We start from the raw sequence: 15,583 nt of genomic DNA on the forward strand, positions 1-15,583 counted from the left end.
TCTTTGCCGTACTGGACAGAAGGGAAACTGAAATCACTTTAAGAAAGCTATGAGACGGCATCTGTGTGCATGTGTCACGTTGTTAAGGTCAGGCGTTGAGGCCCAGGCCACCTAAAAATATCATCTTTAGCAGAGCGGTTACCATTCCAGATCTCCATTAGAGTCTCCACGCGGAGGGAGGTCTCTGTTGTGATACGCACAAACGACGCACACGATACGCGCAGCTCACACGTGTCCACCGAGGATCCAGTGATCCTGTTCGGGGGCAGATTTTACAGAGGTAAGTCATTTCTTTCTGGTTCTTTTTTCAAAAACAGACAAATACCAGGAGCAGATTAGACCGCACTGTTTAATTTCAGAGACGATGTGCATGAAGAGTTTGTTGTAAAAATGATAAGACTGCAGAAAAAAACAGACACAAAAGCTGTGTACTTGTAAACTGGTATGAGATCAAAGAGAATGATAAAAGAAAAGTTAATTAGTTTTAATAAAAAAAAAAGCTCAGTTGAAATTTTAATTTAACGGTCGTGATGTGAATAGAGTAACAACAAACCCCTACAAATTACTACCTGAAAAATTATTGGATTTCTGTACTGGTATCTAGTGATAAGTGACGTTTCCTGTTCTGCACCGATCGTGGCATCAAATAATAACTTTCAACTGTCTTTTACTTGAACTTGCATGTGGCTACAAAGAAGTGACATCTGTCAGCTGCTGCCATGGTTACGCTCAACAGCTGAACGCCCTGTCCACCCCACCAAGCCCAAATGTGCAGTATGTGTGCTGGTTTATTACAACGAATTCCCTTTTCAAGCACACATTTCTAACTTAACTGAAAATGTTGTAAATAAAAGTAATTTAAATGCCCAACTCCGCACATTTGCTATAGGCGACATTTATTTTTCTCATAGATTTATGTGCTGATTTATTCGGCCATCTTTACAAACACAGCCTTTATTAAAACGTCCTGTTTAAGAAGACGACAACAAGAGAAATTCAACTTTAAAAATGTTGAAAAAACGGACTTAAATTATAATAATATTACAATAATATTCTATTGATCGACTGATCACCCCCTGTTACTGGCTAACGGAGGCTGTACAACACATCTAATTTTAACAAAGTGTTAAAATTAGACCTCCTGGCAGCTTTGCAGTGGGCAACATTGTGCTGACATTTATTCAAGGTGCGTTATGTCTTGTATTTTCTGTGCAGCAGGGGTCAGACGTGTCCTCCTCTGTGATGACGTCCAGAAGCAAGAACCCGTACGCGGCGGTGCAGGTGGATCCAGACAGTGACTACATCACGCCGGGTACACTAGACCTGGAGCAGCAGTTCTGGACCGGCACCGCAGCCAAGTACACACATGTCAACCAGGTGTGGCCTGGTGTCTACATCGGAGACGAGTGAGTGAACGCTCACACACACATGCAGTATAAATCAGTGTCAGAGTTCAATATGTTCAGTCTGGGTGTTGATTGGAAACAGAAAAACAGCTCTGGAGGTGCAGGGCCTGGTGGATCTGGGTATCACCCATGTCCTGAATGCAGCAGAGGGGAAATTCAACAACGTGCTCACTGGCGCTGAGTACTACAGGGACACGGATATTGAGTATTTTGGCGTAGAGGCTGATGACAAACCCACCTTTAACATCTCCCAGTACTTCTGCCCTGCAGCAAAGTTCATCCATGAGGCTCTCAGTCACCCACAGAGTAAGTCACGGAGGAGAGTGAAGGACGAGAAACAAAACCTTTAATTGGCGTCATTCTGTGGAGAAGAAGCTCACAGTCCTTTCTAATGAACCCACCTGTCATCTCTCTTTCCAGACAAGGTGCTGGTCCATTGTGTGATGGGTAGAAGCAGGTCAGCCACCCTGGTCTTGGCCTACCTGATGATGAAACGCAATTTAACAGTAGTGGATGCAATTGAGCATGTGCGACAGCGCCGGTGCATCCTCCCCAATCACGGCTTCCTGAAACAGCTCCGAGCCTTGGACATTGCCCTGCAAGAGGAACGGCTGAGGCAAAAAAGAGAAACGCAACAGCAATAGCACACAATAAACAGATGCTGCACTTCAGTTTTCCCCCCATACATACAAAAATGTACATTTTTTCTTTATTTATTGTAACATTAAACTTTTTTCTTTTCCACTAAACTGGGTCATGTCAGTCTTTTTAAGTAGGCTAGTACTGGTGTTGGCTAGGTTATCTTAATGTCATATGGAACCTATGAACTTATCTGCCACCGTAATAGATTGACATCCCTTTAGTGAATTACTCAAATTGTTGCACAACATTTTAATTCTTGAATGTATCTTCCTGAAAGCGCACAGTATTAACATTTTTTTAGTAAGGCACAATGAGGCAGCATTTGATCCATAGAAGCAAGGTTTTAAAGCTGCAGGTACTTACACTGAAGAGGCTCGTCTTGTTTTAATACACTAACACTTCATGTAGATTTATATTAGGCCAGATGTTGGAGGGCTTCAAACATACTTCCTCAAAAAAATCTGAGGTCTATGATATGGATAACTCACAAGAAGATTTGATCAAAGCATCACAGGGGTTGAGAACTGCCCTCAAACATTAAAGAATTCACACAAAACTTTGAGTGAATGACATGATGTTTTATTTGTCAGTGTCAGGACATCGGTCGGCTGCACACAAGGTTGACTCGAGTGTTGAAGGAAGCAAAAGGTCACGTAAGGCTGTTGAGGTGCATCTTAACGTACAAAGGAGCTATTTAATGGAAGAACGGTGTTACTTTAGCACTACCAGGTAAGTTTCTTCCTATCACATAAGCCCTGCACTTTTTAAAAATCTTATGTTATGATGTTATGTTCAAGCGTTGAGCTCAGTGTTGCACAGACCGTGACGGTGTCATGTGAACAGTCTGTTTGAAATGTTTGGCCCCTTGTAACGGTTAGCTTATGTTACTCACTTTTTCTATCCAATATCTTCTATTTGTAACTGAAATCATCCAACAAAATTATTAAAATCCAATTAGGTAAAAATTCATTGTCTGTTTTAACATAGCTGGAAGTCCTCAAGCCGGGTTCCTTATGCTATGATTTTGCAGGAGATAAACACACACACAAACAGCCTTTAAGAAGACAGACAACCAGCTCCAAGTGAAAAACAGCAGAGGTCTGTTGTAATGCCCACTGTGTTCCTCTGGCAGAGAACTTCCAAGTATATAATCTTATTCTGTAAATTCTAACATTTACAGGAGGAGGAAATAAAAGGCACTCGATTCTTAGTGCAGCTACTCTGAAACAGTTCAGACAAAACAAACTAAATCTGAACATCACAGGACTTAGAAGCTTGGACACATTTAAGAACGCGTCCATTACTAAAAACATTTAACACAACTGGCTTGTTAAATTAAATCTAAACTCCTATAACAAATGACCACTGCACGTTGACGTGTGGCATCCAAAACCTCCCTTGAAAGTGATGTTTTATTCTTTAGTCTTCCGAGCATGATGCGCCTCCTTCCCGCTGAAACAGCCTTTCGCAGTAGAGTCTGACGGGCGTCACAGCCACAACACTTTAACAATCCCAAAACAACAGTCCACGAACACAGGTTTTTACATTCCGATTTTAACCCATTCACATTCCCTGGTGTCACCATGATTTCTTCCTTGCCATTTATATAAAACACAATCCTCTAGTGGCCCCAAGTGGAGAACTCGGAGACAGGCACGTTTAAGGTCGTGCCAAAATCTTAGTTGGTAAGAAATAATTAAAAAAAAATAACGAGGACGGGTGGCTGAATTAAAAAAAACTAAACACAAAAATAAAACCCACTAAGGGAAGTATTTATATAAAATAGGCAATAATGGGTCAAGATTTGTGGAGGCAAAAATGTGTAGGTTTCAGTTAAAGTCGGGTTTTTCTGGAAAGGTGCATCCCGCTCGTCTGATGATGACGTTGGCGGCGTAATGAGCCGCCTTCACGCACTTATCCAGGGACTTCTCCTGGACAAGCTCAGACAGGAAACCTGCATCACAACGGAAAACAACCATAAGAGGGAACCCTAAGAAGACAACAAGCAATGTGTCAAATGAAAACAGAGGAAAATCCTACCTCCTACGAACGCATCACCAGCACCGTTAGTGTCGACGATGTCCTTGGGATCAATTGTAAGTACAGGGTAGGTGTCAACCTTGTCACCTAAAACAGAAACATGAGGAAAGACTCAACAATTAATCTCCATGAGAAAGATAAAAGAAAAGGAGACATTACAGAAAATGAAAAAAAAAAGAGGAAATCTTACTTTGGGCTATAACGGTTTCATCCTTCCCCTGGGTCAAAACTACAATCCTCTGTCTCTTTGTGTTGACTTTGGGTAAAGCCTGGGCTTTCTTGGCAATTTCCTTAATGTCCTTGGTCTACAGACAAAACACACATTAACCCAACCTGTCGATGATACACAAACTGTGAAATGTGCTGTTAATATGTGCAAAAGCCAAACAACTCACCTCAAAGTCCTGCTCATCAGCAAAAGTACCTGCCTCCTGAGAAAACAAAAAAAAGACTTCGGTTTAACTCAAAGACGGTGGACGGAGAGCGTGGCACGTACACAGTGAAAGCCGCGGCTTACCGTCTCGTTGCCGAACAGCACGTCCACGTAGGGCATGACCTGCATGAGGTTGTCCTTGAAGAACTGGCAGATGAAGGGTGCAGAGAGGTTCAGGCAAAACAGCTTGTTATTTTCAGAGGCGTGCTTTGCCACTTTTAGGATGGACTCAAGAGAGACGGTCAGGAAGAAACCCTGGGAGGAAGGAGTGACACTGGGTCAAAACTCATCTGCTTTTTATATCTGATGGCTCTTGATTAATCACAGAGTGTCACTGAGTATCAGGTCGGGAACTGAAAATGCACCAGTATATCGTGAAAGTCCCCTTTGGGTTATCTTATACACGGATCAGCCATAACATTATGAACACTGACAACAGAAGTGAATAACACTGACCATCTCGTAACAATACAATATTCTGTTGTGAAGCTTTTGGACCTGGTATTCGTGTGGACGTTACTTAGATGATCAAGTATCTGTGGGATGATCTACAAAGGCCCCTCCCCTCAACCCATAGGACCTTAAGACCCCCACTAACAACATCCTGGTACCAGACACCACAGGACACGCTCAGAAGACCCCTTCTCTGATGAGTCACAACTGTTTTGGAGGCACATGGGAAATGTGTACAATTTTAGGAAGGTGGTCATAATGTTATGCCTGATCAGTGTCTCTGAAGTGACAGATTAACCTGAATTTCAGAAGCTAATGGAACAACCTGCGGAACGTGGTTTGGTGCTACTCACAGCTATGTAGTAGACTTTGGCTTTTTCCACCAGCTTCCAGTTCTCTTCCAGGTCTAGATGTTTTTCCTTCTTGTAGCAGTTAGCAGCGGCTAGGTTAGCTACTAGTGACCTGAGAGGAGGAAACGACAGGGATAAGGTGGCAAACTCAGATGAAATTGTAACTTAACACATGCCTTTTTTTCCCCCTTTTATTTTACCCACCTGTTGTCACCCGTGATGCAAGCAGCACATGACCCTGTGGGCTCCTCCTCTTGCTCATAGTAGTGGGCGTCGATGTGGGCCTCCTCAGCCTTCTTCTTCAGGATCTCACCAAACTTGTCTTTGCCAATGCAGCCAAAGAAGGTGCCTATATTATGAGGTTCTTGGATCATCCACTGCGGACAGAGACAACAGCTCGGGTTAACATCGTCTCACTCCTTCGCAGAAGGCGACACGCATTGTAAAGCAATTTGTGTGCATCTGTACATGACTGACCTGAGCAATCTTTATAGAGTTCTGTGTGGCTCCTCCAGCGTGGTACTCAACTTTGAACTTCTTCACTAGCTCCGCAAACCTACGCACAGAGACATGCGATTCATGTTATTCACATTTCCAAAATAGGAAATAAAAAAGATTTTTCACGTCTGCAAAACTAAGACCTAGAAAGTAAGATGACTAAATCAAGACATATATGGATTAGTGAGGAACTTAAAAAATTCTAAAACTGTTTGGCACAGAAAGCTTAGCCTGACATACTGAAAAATAAATGAAAAACTACAAAATGAAGCTATAACCAACAGCTGATTAGCGTAGCTCCGCTATAGACCAGGAAAGAGGAGAACCAGTTGTCTCGTGTGCACCTCAGCAGTGTGCTTGTGGATGGATGTGGCTCGACGGCCCGTGACCTCAGACTAGACTCTCTGCAGATATCAGCCTCATATCCTCTCCACATAAAGCGCATGCATGACTGACCACGGATTCCACTATCTGAACCATTTACGCCTGTTACACAACCGAAGCCGCGCTTAGATTTTTCGCTTCCAGCTAAAGCATTTCTGATTTGCCGCATCATTCGGCCTAAATATAGCTCCCATTTCAACCTACGCGCCGATAAGCATTTGTGTGGTTTCTGTGAGCGCTGGAGACGGGGCGTTCAAATATGTCGTTGGAAAGTGTGACAGGCCCACTGCTCCTAAAGGTCGTGAGACCGAGCCAAATGTTGCTCGGGGTCAGATGGTGGATTGTAAGAAATATGGAGCAGGGGTGACTGTATATTGTAGAAGTAAAGTGGTTTCATCAGGAGGGAGTCTCTAGAATACTCATTCCCTGAGGACTTAAAACGAGAACAGCCAGAGAAGCCAGACTGAGAACATGTATGGACAAAAAACCTTCCTGCATACCAAGTGAAAAGGATTCCTCTACTAAACCACCCCCCCCAACTCTAAGAAGGGAATAGTCCTTAACACTCCTTGATATAAATAATTTATACAGTGTCTTTTGAGGGAGATTCTCCCTTAATAATTTAAACTTACTAAAGGAAAACCTGTGGTTACATACACCGCTATGAAGGGTCAGCAAACATGAGTAGAAACACACATGGCTCCATATGCCTTTCTTATCTGTTGCTGTTAAATGTTTGAGTTCTGTCTCTGGTCTCAGAGGGACTGGGAGGTCAGTTGTCCTGGTTTGCTATTGGACGAGACTGTCTCGCTGCACTGGGTCTGCTGCTCTGCTATTGGCCGTCCACAAAGGAACAGAGGTCAATCGTGGCGATTTCTGGCGTGCGCCTGTTTTGACTGCCCTGCTCCAGAACAGTGAGGCACAAACTCTGTGATTTCAGATGTATCTCGTCTGTGTTTTTCCGTGTGCTAAATGCAAACACAGAAGATTAGGTAAACCTGTGTGTTCAGGGCTCTACCGCCTGTTTTCTACAGCAAATGTTGCAATATACAGTAGGAGGTACTAACAGTGCTTTGTGTTTGTCTTCAGCCAGGATCTGATCATTGGGTTTCAGAGAATACCTGAAAACAATTGAAGGAGAGAAAACAAACAGTGATTAGTTTCTCAGATACAAAATCCAGTCAAACACACACACAAACAACAATCTGGACTGTATTTATACAGATAAAGGTAGAAAACAGAGCAGTGGTACTACTGAATGTACTGTTCCCAAGGACAAGTTTTGAGAAGCTTTTTTTCTATCAGCAATAGTTTAAAAACCAAATCAATATGTAGGCATTAATCTTAAACCGAGACAAAGGCGCACTAGGTTGGGGATTAAAGTGCAGTTTAAGTCCTACTTTACTCTACATGAGGCTGAAGTATAGCCGTGGTTTAGTAGCTCTAATCCATGAGTTTATGCAAGAGGTTTTTTGAGTAGACACAGAGCTGGAACTCATGTGCTCTGTTTCAGATTTCAGGTGGCTTCCAGTATCCCATAAAAATAAAGTAAATAATAATGATGAAAATAAAATCTTTTTATTATTATCATAACCTCCTACGGGATCTTTGAGTCACACAACAATTTTTCTAGCTCCAGTGGAGGCTTGGCTGACAACACTTTAATAAATGACCGTTCATAACGTGGATAAAACAAGGAGAGGCTGTGACTGTTTGTTTCACTCAGCCAGAACCTCCCAGCAGTCTCATTTCGAGATATATTAAAGCAATACATCTGCTCGGCTCACTCTTATCGCCATTATCTTGTTTGTTGTTTGATTAAATTACATGAGGGAATCTGTTTCTCTTAAAGTCAGCATGACCCTCGATCAGCGCATGACTTTGCATTTTATATATTCTGCTTATACGGTATAAGGTTTAATAAAAATGGTTGTATTCAGTGAAAGCATTCATATTTTGGAAATAAAGCAGCGGCTTATCTACGTGTGCGTTTTATTACCACTTGTTACTACGCAACCAATCAAGAAGCGAGGCTCATAACCACTTATTGTTTCAGTTCTTACTTGTCCAAGAAGTCTTTGTCCACTACGGCACTGATGTCCAGTAAAGGGTTTCCCATCCCAAAGAGTGAGTTTGGGCTGAAACATGAACAACAAAAAGCAGAGGCAGTTAAACGGCGGCGTGATCATAACAATAAATCAACCAAAATAAAACATGACTCGTCTTGTGCTCCACTCTCATTCGTTTTCTTTTACTGTTCAGCTGCATTGGAAATCGACTATAGCTTAAAACGGTTCATTGATTCAGCAGATGGTGACACGGTGCCTCTTTCAACACACTGAAGGAAAACACGTTCAACCACTTCACTTTTAAGTGCTGAACATTCGCTTTTCATTATTATGTTTCCATGTGCCTTCAGTCACATGACTTAAAAAGCTTCAAATGGTATAAAAACAAAAAAAGCAGAACTGTATAAAACAGAGAGACTGGAAATAAGCATGACTCATAAACAAAGCCATAAAATAAAGAATGTAGTTAGTCCAGTCTATTTTGCATGTAATCATGTTGTGACATTAACATCAGGACAGCAGTGTAGCCCATGCATGTGCGTGCACGTGTGCAGCTTGTTCTTTCCTCAGGCCAAAACACTGAATGCTTGAGTATTACATTAAAGTCTTGTGATGCCAGTAAATAGCATTTTAAAAGGGCGCAGCAACATTCACGCTAAAAACAAGACGACGAGTATGACAACTCTGTGGTTTGTGTCAACGCATAACACACTTGCTTACACACCAGTGACCAACTACAGCTTTCCAGTTAGCCTGCAACTTTTGTTCTTCTGTAAGCAAATGTGGAACTATACGAGGACAAAAGAGGGGGGAAAAAAATGTGACATTCTGTGTCCTGGTGTCATTTTCACTCGTGCATTCTCACTCTTTTTGGCAATGCAATCTTGTCTGTCTTTTTGGGAAAACCCCAGATGGTCTTTGAACACAGCGCCTGCCCGATGCCACGTGAACATGCGCCACTACATTTCCCCACGAAGCTTTCATTTCTACACCCGCCTGAGGTGAAGGTTTAATGAAGCAAGATGAATAAACAAGGAACAAAAACCAAAGGAGCGCAGAGACGCCATTGCACGACAGACACTAACATAAGCTACACATATGGGTTTGTTTTGCTGGAGTGAATGCATCCTGTCACCACACCCATACCATTATCTCCTACAGCTCATACATCTAAAAATGTGCAGCATGATGATTACCGGGCTTGTGCGGGCAACTACACCAACCCAGAACCAATGTCTGCCTCCAGATCTGTTCTCTATATGTCAGTGCGCTCTTACCTTGGAGCAGACATGGTGTCTCTCTCTCTCTCTGCTAGATACTGGCAGACCTGTTGAGCAGCCTAAAGCCGGATCAGAAAAAGCTAAGCATCCAAAAAACTTAACAATTTCAAGCTGCTCAGCGTGCCGGCAGGTCGATTTTCCTCTGCAACAGCCCCTCCTACTCAGGGCTGACTGATTGGATCTGCATCTGAAGGAGGAAGGGTCTCTATCTGTCTGGTGATTGGCTCATCTTACCCGGTCTAGTTCATCTAGCCACAGATCCCTCACTCATATGAATCTAAATTACACCCCCGAGAAGAGCAGTGCACGACGTGCAAAAACAACAGGCTGCAACTCTGTGGAATAAATACGACCACAACATTACGCGACCATGTGACTGCTTTTCAAGTCATTGTTTTGGGAGCTGGTACCGGATGGCTCGGGCAAGCTTTCCCTCCAGTAATACCAAGCAGCAGAGAAATCACTGGCAGCACAGCAGACATTTCCTCCTGCAGCTTTTAAACACGCAGGCCAGGTGGTGGTGGTTGCACTGAACCTCTATTAGACACTGGCACCCCTCATTTGAAAAGAGCAGCGTCCAGGCGCAGCTGACCTCAAGGGCTAGCTGTTAGCTAAGCATATGCAAATCTGCAATTAGGAAGATAACGAGGTCTAAGGACTTTACACCGGAACGAGCCACGACCTCTCCTCCTCCTCCTCCTCCTCCTCTTCTTCTTCTTCTTCTTCTGCCACCCCAGACCACCGACCATGCTTCCGCACCAAATACTTATAACCGATCTTCAATGTCACCCTTTCCAACACGCACCCCATGTGATCATGTTTAAGTTACAAAAATAATCAGCGTTGAGCACTTTAGCGCCCAACACATCTGCAGGAGGTAGTTGGGTCTCCTCGCTCTAGTATTATTAGTTCTTTATTTAGCTGTCGGTCACCTTAGTTTGGCAGGAGTCTCTTTGGTCGGAGACTCTGTCTTTTTCTCCTTTTTCTCCTTCTTCTCCTCCTCCTCCTCCGAGAGTTTAGGTTTCTTTGCTTTGGGTTCGTCAGACGCCATGGCTGATTGAGAAAAGCACGTTGCAATCACCTTAGCCGGTGGAGGTGTGGGAAGAAAATGCGGTCAGACTATCAGTGTCAGGGGGGTTCTTTTCCCTGAGGAGTGGCTCGCAGGCAAGAGCCCCCTCCCCCTCGCCGCTTCTCAGGCTGCAGGGAAGAGAAGAATTATAAGATAAGTGAATACAAAAAATGACGTTGCTTTGAAATGAAATGTGTGTACAGTCAATAACCAAACCGCCATATGCTAATGTGAGAAAAAAAAACTCACATTATGTGTTATGTTAATATATGCAACTTCCTGAATAAATATTTTACAGCTGCACTCAATAAATACAATGCAAATTTGCAATGCAAATAACAGTTTTACAGTCCAATTGTTTACAATATATTTACAATGCAAAATACACTGTTCTGTGGAGCCTTTCAGATCATTGTTTGGTTTTAGCAGTTGCAACTTCCGCGTCACACCTGTCACCGTAACTTGTTCCCGACATGATACATAATCTCTTTTTAGGGGAACTATGCAACCATCCAGCAAAGTTAATAGTTTATCTACTTAACAGACATTTTTGTTACCCGGGACCTGCAAGGCTTTGCGCAGGGCAAAACTACCAAGTGAGACCGCCGGAGTATAGCTGCCCGAAAACTTTGCCTGATTACAAATTCATAAACTTTTATACGGGAAGCATCAATTGGGTTACGAGTACGGTAGATGAACATTTAAACCGTCCCTTATATATTTTGACACATAAATAATATCATTTTGACTTCACTCTTTTGATTTATCGACTTTTACTCGTGACTTTGTTGCGTTTACGTGTGCATAGAACTGCAGGCGTGTCTCCAGTTACTCAGGCAGCTCTGCCATATTGGCACCAACTGATATTTCTTGGCACAGTTATCCGTAGTTAGCAGGTAAAACTTTAAATTAGCTGTAAAACTTTTACACATTTCAGTCCTACATGTTGTGTGGTCGTTGCGCGTTTTGCTGTGAAGTTTGTTTCGCACGTGGCATTGTGATTTAGGTTGTAAAAATGTATGAAGTTGCTAAAGTCAGATTGCTAGCCAGCCGGTGAAGTTACCTGAGCTTGAAGTTAGTTTGACAGATTGACAGATATAAATGTAAACAACAAGAAGTGACATCATTACAGTGCCTTGATTTGATTTGGGAACTATGAAATAACTAATAAGGATTTATTTATTTGTATGTTTTAAAGCTGCATAACACATAGCTCTAACAATGGCTCTAACAATAACAACAACAACCACTTCATTGTTGCAGCTGAGATGATTCACAGCCTGTTCCTGATTAATCACACGGGGGACATCTTCCTGGAGAAACACTGGAAGAGTGTGATCAGCCGGAGCGTCTGCGATTACTTTTTCGAGGCGAGGGAGAAGGCTGTGGACCCGGAGAATGTGCCCCCTGTCCTGCAGACCCCACACCACTATCTCATCACCGTGTACAGGGGAAAGCTCTTCTTCCTCTCTGTCATCCAGACCGAAGTCCCTCCACTCTTCGTCATTGAGTTCCTGCACAGAGTGGCAGACACGTTTCAGGTGCTCATTTTTCTAACGTGGTTTCATGCAAATATTATAACTATATATATTGTTCTATTTTTCTTGTCTTTGTTTCCTGACTTTGACATTTAAGGTAGCGCCTCCTCCAAATATAAAAAGACCAAGGAACGACTGCACCGAGTTTGAAGAAGCTCAGGGAACAAAATGCCCCTTATTTTTTCCTATCTCTCTCTCAGTGCCATCCCTGCATATTTTAACTTTGAGAGAGACGAGAGGAAAAAATACAACTGTTAGCTAGAGGGAGGCAAATCTTCAGTGCAGCGGACATAATTTCAGAAAAATATCATAACTTTACAAACCAAAAGCTTTTTTGATTAGTTTTGCTTAGTACAGCAGTACACAAGGTCAGAGCAGCAGCTGCTCACAGTATAACAAGTGATGCCTGTGTAAGATTAAAGTGTCAGTCCAGAGTTGCAGTTTGATTTAATCATGGGTGCAAAATTGAATAAAACTAATTTGATTTCTTGTATACTCTTAATTGATTTTTATATTGCACATAAGGAGACATTTAAAACACTAAGAGTGCCTTTTAAGAAAACTGATAATAGCAACATTTATGGGAGAAGCCTTTTTTTTTTTTCTTTCCACAGGACTATTTTGGAGAGTGCTCAGAAGCCGTGATCAATGACAACGTGGTGACAGTTTACGAGCTGCTGGAAGAGATGCTGGACAACGGCTTTCCACTCGCAACAGAGTCCAACGTCCTCAAGGAGCTGATTAGGCCTCCCACTATCCTGCGATCAGTCGTCAATACGCTCACAGGTAAACAAATGTTGAATCTGGTGTTAAGGTCAATCTAACCTGTTGTCTACTCACGTTTTTCTTGCCTTTGTTTTGTGTATTTTCTAGGAAGTAGTAATGTCGGAGAAAAGTTGCCAACAGGTCAATTGTCCAACATCCCATGGAGGCGTGCTGGTGTTAAATACACCAACAATGAGGCATATTTTGATGTGATCGAGGAAATAGATGCCATCGTGGACAAATCGGGTACAAACTAGCACTTACTGATCAACACAAAGTTGTCTAACTTATAACTTGTCCCTCAATAAATTCTTCCACCGTTTCTTATTTAGGTACGACAGTGTTTGCAGAGATCCAGGGTGTAATTGAAGCCTGCGTGCGGCTCACCGGGATGCCCGACCTGACTCTGTCCTTCATGGTGAGTTCATTTCCTCTCATCTCAGTTTTTCTGTATCGGCTCCAAACATTCCCTCACAGTTTCTCGCCGACAGAATCCCCGTCTCCTCGATGACGTGAGCTTCCACCCGTGTGTGCGGTTTAAACGCTGGGAGGCCGAGCGCGTCCTGTCCTTCATCCCGCCAGATGGAAACTTCACTCTCATGACGTATCACGTCAGCTCTCAAAAGTAAGCACAGGCGTCCTCATATTTAAACCAATGAGCAGCTGTGAACATTAAATCTTATCGGTATTCACGTTGTGTGTTATCGTAGATGAGTAGATTTCTAAACACGAGCTGTTTTCTGTTCGCTCTGTCTGTTTTGCCTCCCCAGTCTCGTAGCCATTCCTGTGTATGTGAAGCAGAACATCAGTTTCTTTGAGACGGGCTCTTGTGGTCGCTTGGACATCACCATCGGACCCAAGCAGACTATGGGGAAGATGGTGGAGGGATTGATGGTCACGATCCACATGCCCAAAGCTGTGCTCAGTGCCAACCTCACAGCCACACAGGGAAACTACACCTACGACCTCACCACCAAGGTAACCACTGCCACTCAGGGACCAGTCACATACCAGGGGACGTCACTATGGGCATTTCATCCATGGCATCCTCCTGCACAGGCTGGCAAAACATTTGAGTTTTAGACTTTTTGTACATAATCTTCCAAGATCGATGTGAAGCAGATGGTGGTGTCGGAGACAGGAAAACTAAAATCAAAAAGCTTTTTCTTTTTCTCTGTTTTGTTAGGTGTTAGTTTGGGACATTGGGAAACTTAACCCTCAGAAGCTTCCGAACTTGCGAGGCAGCCTCAGCATGCAGGCAGGAGTCCCCAAGCCCGAAGACAACCCCTCACTCAACATCGACCTGAAGATACAGCAGCTCGCCATATCAGGTAATCGTCACTCCACCAGCTCTTAATCTCTTAATCCTGCCAAGTTCAAAATCCAACAAATTGACACATTAGTCTATTCAGCAGCATCATTTAACACCTTTTTCCTGACGGCATTCAGTTTGACATTGGTGGATTTGATGCCACTTGCTTCACGCGGCTTCTTCTCCCCTCCGTGCAGGTCTCAAAGTGAGCCGTCTCGACATGTATGGAGAGAAATACAAGCCATTTAAAGGGGTCAAGTATTTGACTAAAGCCGGGAAATTCCAAGTGCGAACCTGAGTGTCGACTGTGAAGAGGCCAAAGGTGGGCAACCCGCTGTGCCAAATAGGGGGCACGGTTACCGCACCGCTGAGCCAGCCCTCGATTAGTAATTACAAGTCCCCCGACTCTTTGTTATAAGTGAAGAATCCTGCAGTCTAACAGATATTTATTACATGTTTGGCATTACAGATGTATGACTGGGTGGTTTTGTGGCCTGTAAAGGGAAGCCTTAATAATCAGTGTGACCACGTTGGCGCTATTTGTTTCTAGTTTAAATGTGCTGCGTAGTTTTGAATCATTCCTTTCTTTTTGGATTTTCTTTTTTTTATTCGTATCTAACACTTTCTGAGTGTTGTCAAAGGGGAACATTTTGATTTGACAAAAAGGACACTTGCAGCTCACCACCTTGCTCTTCACCAAACCAACGCACCTGAAAAATCTCGCCTGCATGACGCTCGTGAGTGAAGACACATGCCTTTGAAAAACGTTTTACATTATCTAATGTAGCCAGTTTTTATAACCACAGATACGTTTATTTTTGAGAAATCCAGGCTCTCGAGGCTCTGCCTTCAGTGCAGCTATTTTTGCAGACGTTCACTCACTTTTAATGTGGCCTTGTAAGAGTAGGGTAAAGTGCCTTGCGCGGCACACACTACAGCACAAACTGCATGGAGGTGTATTAAAAATATACCTTCGGCTATCTGCAGAGTGTCGTTACAGCAAACTGGTGATCCTTTTGGAAAAATATGAGTAAAAAATAACCCTGAAATCCTCACGCAATCTTGAATGCAACTTCTTTATTCAGCACAGCATTTGCACAATCAACTGTCCGCGTGGAAAATACTAATTATTCTAATTGTATGGAGCTGAATCTGTATTTCTGTTTATATGAAGTCTTATAAAAGCTTTCAATTAGGTGTTTGTGTGTGTTTTTTTTTTTAAACGGCATCGTTAATGTTTTTTGGTGTGTAGTATGGTGAACCCTTACCTTTAAATCTAGTGCCACCTTTAGGTTAGAATTTATTTAGTTCAATTCTATTTCATGTATGTATATATAGCGGTGC

The 15,583-nt window shown here is 42.9% G+C and overlaps 3 protein-coding genes across 6 annotated transcripts; 2 read left to right on the plus strand and 1 right to left on the minus strand.

Annotated features, from left to right (window-relative positions):
* Positions 1-137: 137 nt before the first annotated feature.
* On the plus strand, positions 138-2,155 carry LOC125018755 (dual specificity phosphatase 29-like). 3 transcript variants are annotated; one of them, XM_047603007.1, is made up of 4 exons: positions 138-280; positions 1,216-1,406; positions 1,489-1,712; positions 1,827-2,155. In XM_047603007.1, the coding sequence occupies exons 2-4, from the start codon at positions 1,243-1,245 to the stop codon at positions 2,048-2,050; spliced, it is 612 nt and encodes a 203-aa protein (XP_047458963.1). In that variant the 5' UTR covers positions 138-280; positions 1,216-1,242; the 3' UTR covers positions 2,051-2,155. The 3 variants fall into 3 exon arrangements, with proteins under 3 accessions (XP_047458963.1, XP_047458964.1, XP_047458962.1); XM_047603008.1 differs by having other exon boundaries at positions 159-280; positions 1,219-1,406; XM_047603006.1 differs by lacking the exon at positions 138-280 and adding an exon at positions 392-774.
* Positions 2,156-2,611: 456 nt separating this feature from the next.
* adka (adenosine kinase a) lies at positions 2,612-10,677 on the minus strand. 2 transcript variants are annotated; one of them, XM_047603000.1, is made up of 11 exons: positions 10,488-10,677; positions 8,270-8,344; positions 7,274-7,327; positions 5,802-5,880; positions 5,529-5,701; positions 5,328-5,436; positions 4,606-4,776; positions 4,484-4,519; positions 4,279-4,393; positions 4,089-4,175; positions 2,612-4,002 (listed from the first exon to the last, which is right to left on the minus strand). In XM_047603000.1, the coding sequence occupies exons 1-11, from the start codon at positions 10,604-10,606 to the stop codon at positions 3,878-3,880; spliced, it is 1,143 nt and encodes a 380-aa protein (XP_047458956.1). In that variant the 5' UTR covers positions 10,607-10,677; the 3' UTR covers positions 2,612-3,877. The 2 variants fall into 2 exon arrangements, with proteins under 2 accessions (XP_047458956.1, XP_047458957.1); XM_047603001.1 differs by lacking the exon at positions 10,488-10,677 and adding an exon at positions 9,553-9,715.
* A 154-nt stretch (positions 10,678-10,831) lies between these two features.
* ap3m1 (adaptor related protein complex 3 subunit mu 1) lies at positions 10,832-15,436 on the plus strand. Its single transcript, XM_047602999.1, has 9 exons — positions 10,832-11,520; positions 11,888-12,165; positions 12,777-12,948; positions 13,036-13,173; positions 13,260-13,345; positions 13,419-13,552; positions 13,698-13,905; positions 14,114-14,258; positions 14,437-15,436. The coding sequence occupies exons 2-9, from the start codon at positions 11,893-11,895 to the stop codon at positions 14,535-14,537; spliced, it is 1,257 nt and encodes a 418-aa protein (XP_047458955.1). The 5' UTR covers positions 10,832-11,520; positions 11,888-11,892; the 3' UTR covers positions 14,538-15,436.
* The last annotated feature ends 147 nt before the right edge of the window (positions 15,437-15,583 follow it).

The sequence above is a fragment of the Mugil cephalus genome, chromosome 13, assembly GCF_022458985.1.
Source record: "Mugil cephalus isolate CIBA_MC_2020 chromosome 13, CIBA_Mcephalus_1.1, whole genome shotgun sequence".
Taxonomy (NCBI): domain Eukaryota; kingdom Metazoa; phylum Chordata; class Actinopteri; order Mugiliformes; family Mugilidae; genus Mugil; species Mugil cephalus.

Coding starts and splice junctions, on each gene's coding strand:
- adka (XM_047603000.1), bottom strand. CDS start 10,606: ATGGCGTCTGACGAACCCAAAGCAAAGAAACCTAAACTCTCGGAGGAG. Junction 5,437..5,528: donor TGCATCACGGGTGACAACAG/GTGGGTAAAATA, acceptor TCCTCCTCTCAG/GTCACTAGTAGCTAACCTAG. Junction 4,394..4,483: donor CTGATGAGCAGGACTTTGAG/GTGAGTTGTTTG, acceptor TTTTGTCTGTAG/ACCAAGGACATTAAGGAAAT.
- ap3m1 (XM_047602999.1), top strand. CDS start 11,893: ATGATTCACAGCCTGTTCCTGATTAATCACACGGGGGACATCTTCCTG. Junction 13,174..13,259: donor TGCCATCGTGGACAAATCGG/GTACAAACTAGC, acceptor TTTCTTATTTAG/GTACGACAGTGTTTGCAGAG. Junction 13,553..13,697: donor TATCACGTCAGCTCTCAAAA/GTAAGCACAGGC, acceptor TTGCCTCCCCAG/TCTCGTAGCCATTCCTGTGT.
- LOC125018755 (XM_047603006.1), top strand. CDS start 682: ATGTGGCTACAAAGAAGTGACATCTGTCAGCTGCTGCCATGGTTACGC. Junction 775..1,215: donor CCACCAAGCCCAAATGTGCA/GTATGTGTGCTG, acceptor TTTTCTGTGCAG/CAGGGGTCAGACGTGTCCTC. Junction 1,407..1,488: donor GGTGTCTACATCGGAGACGA/GTGAGTGAACGC, acceptor GATTGGAAACAG/AAAAACAGCTCTGGAGGTGC.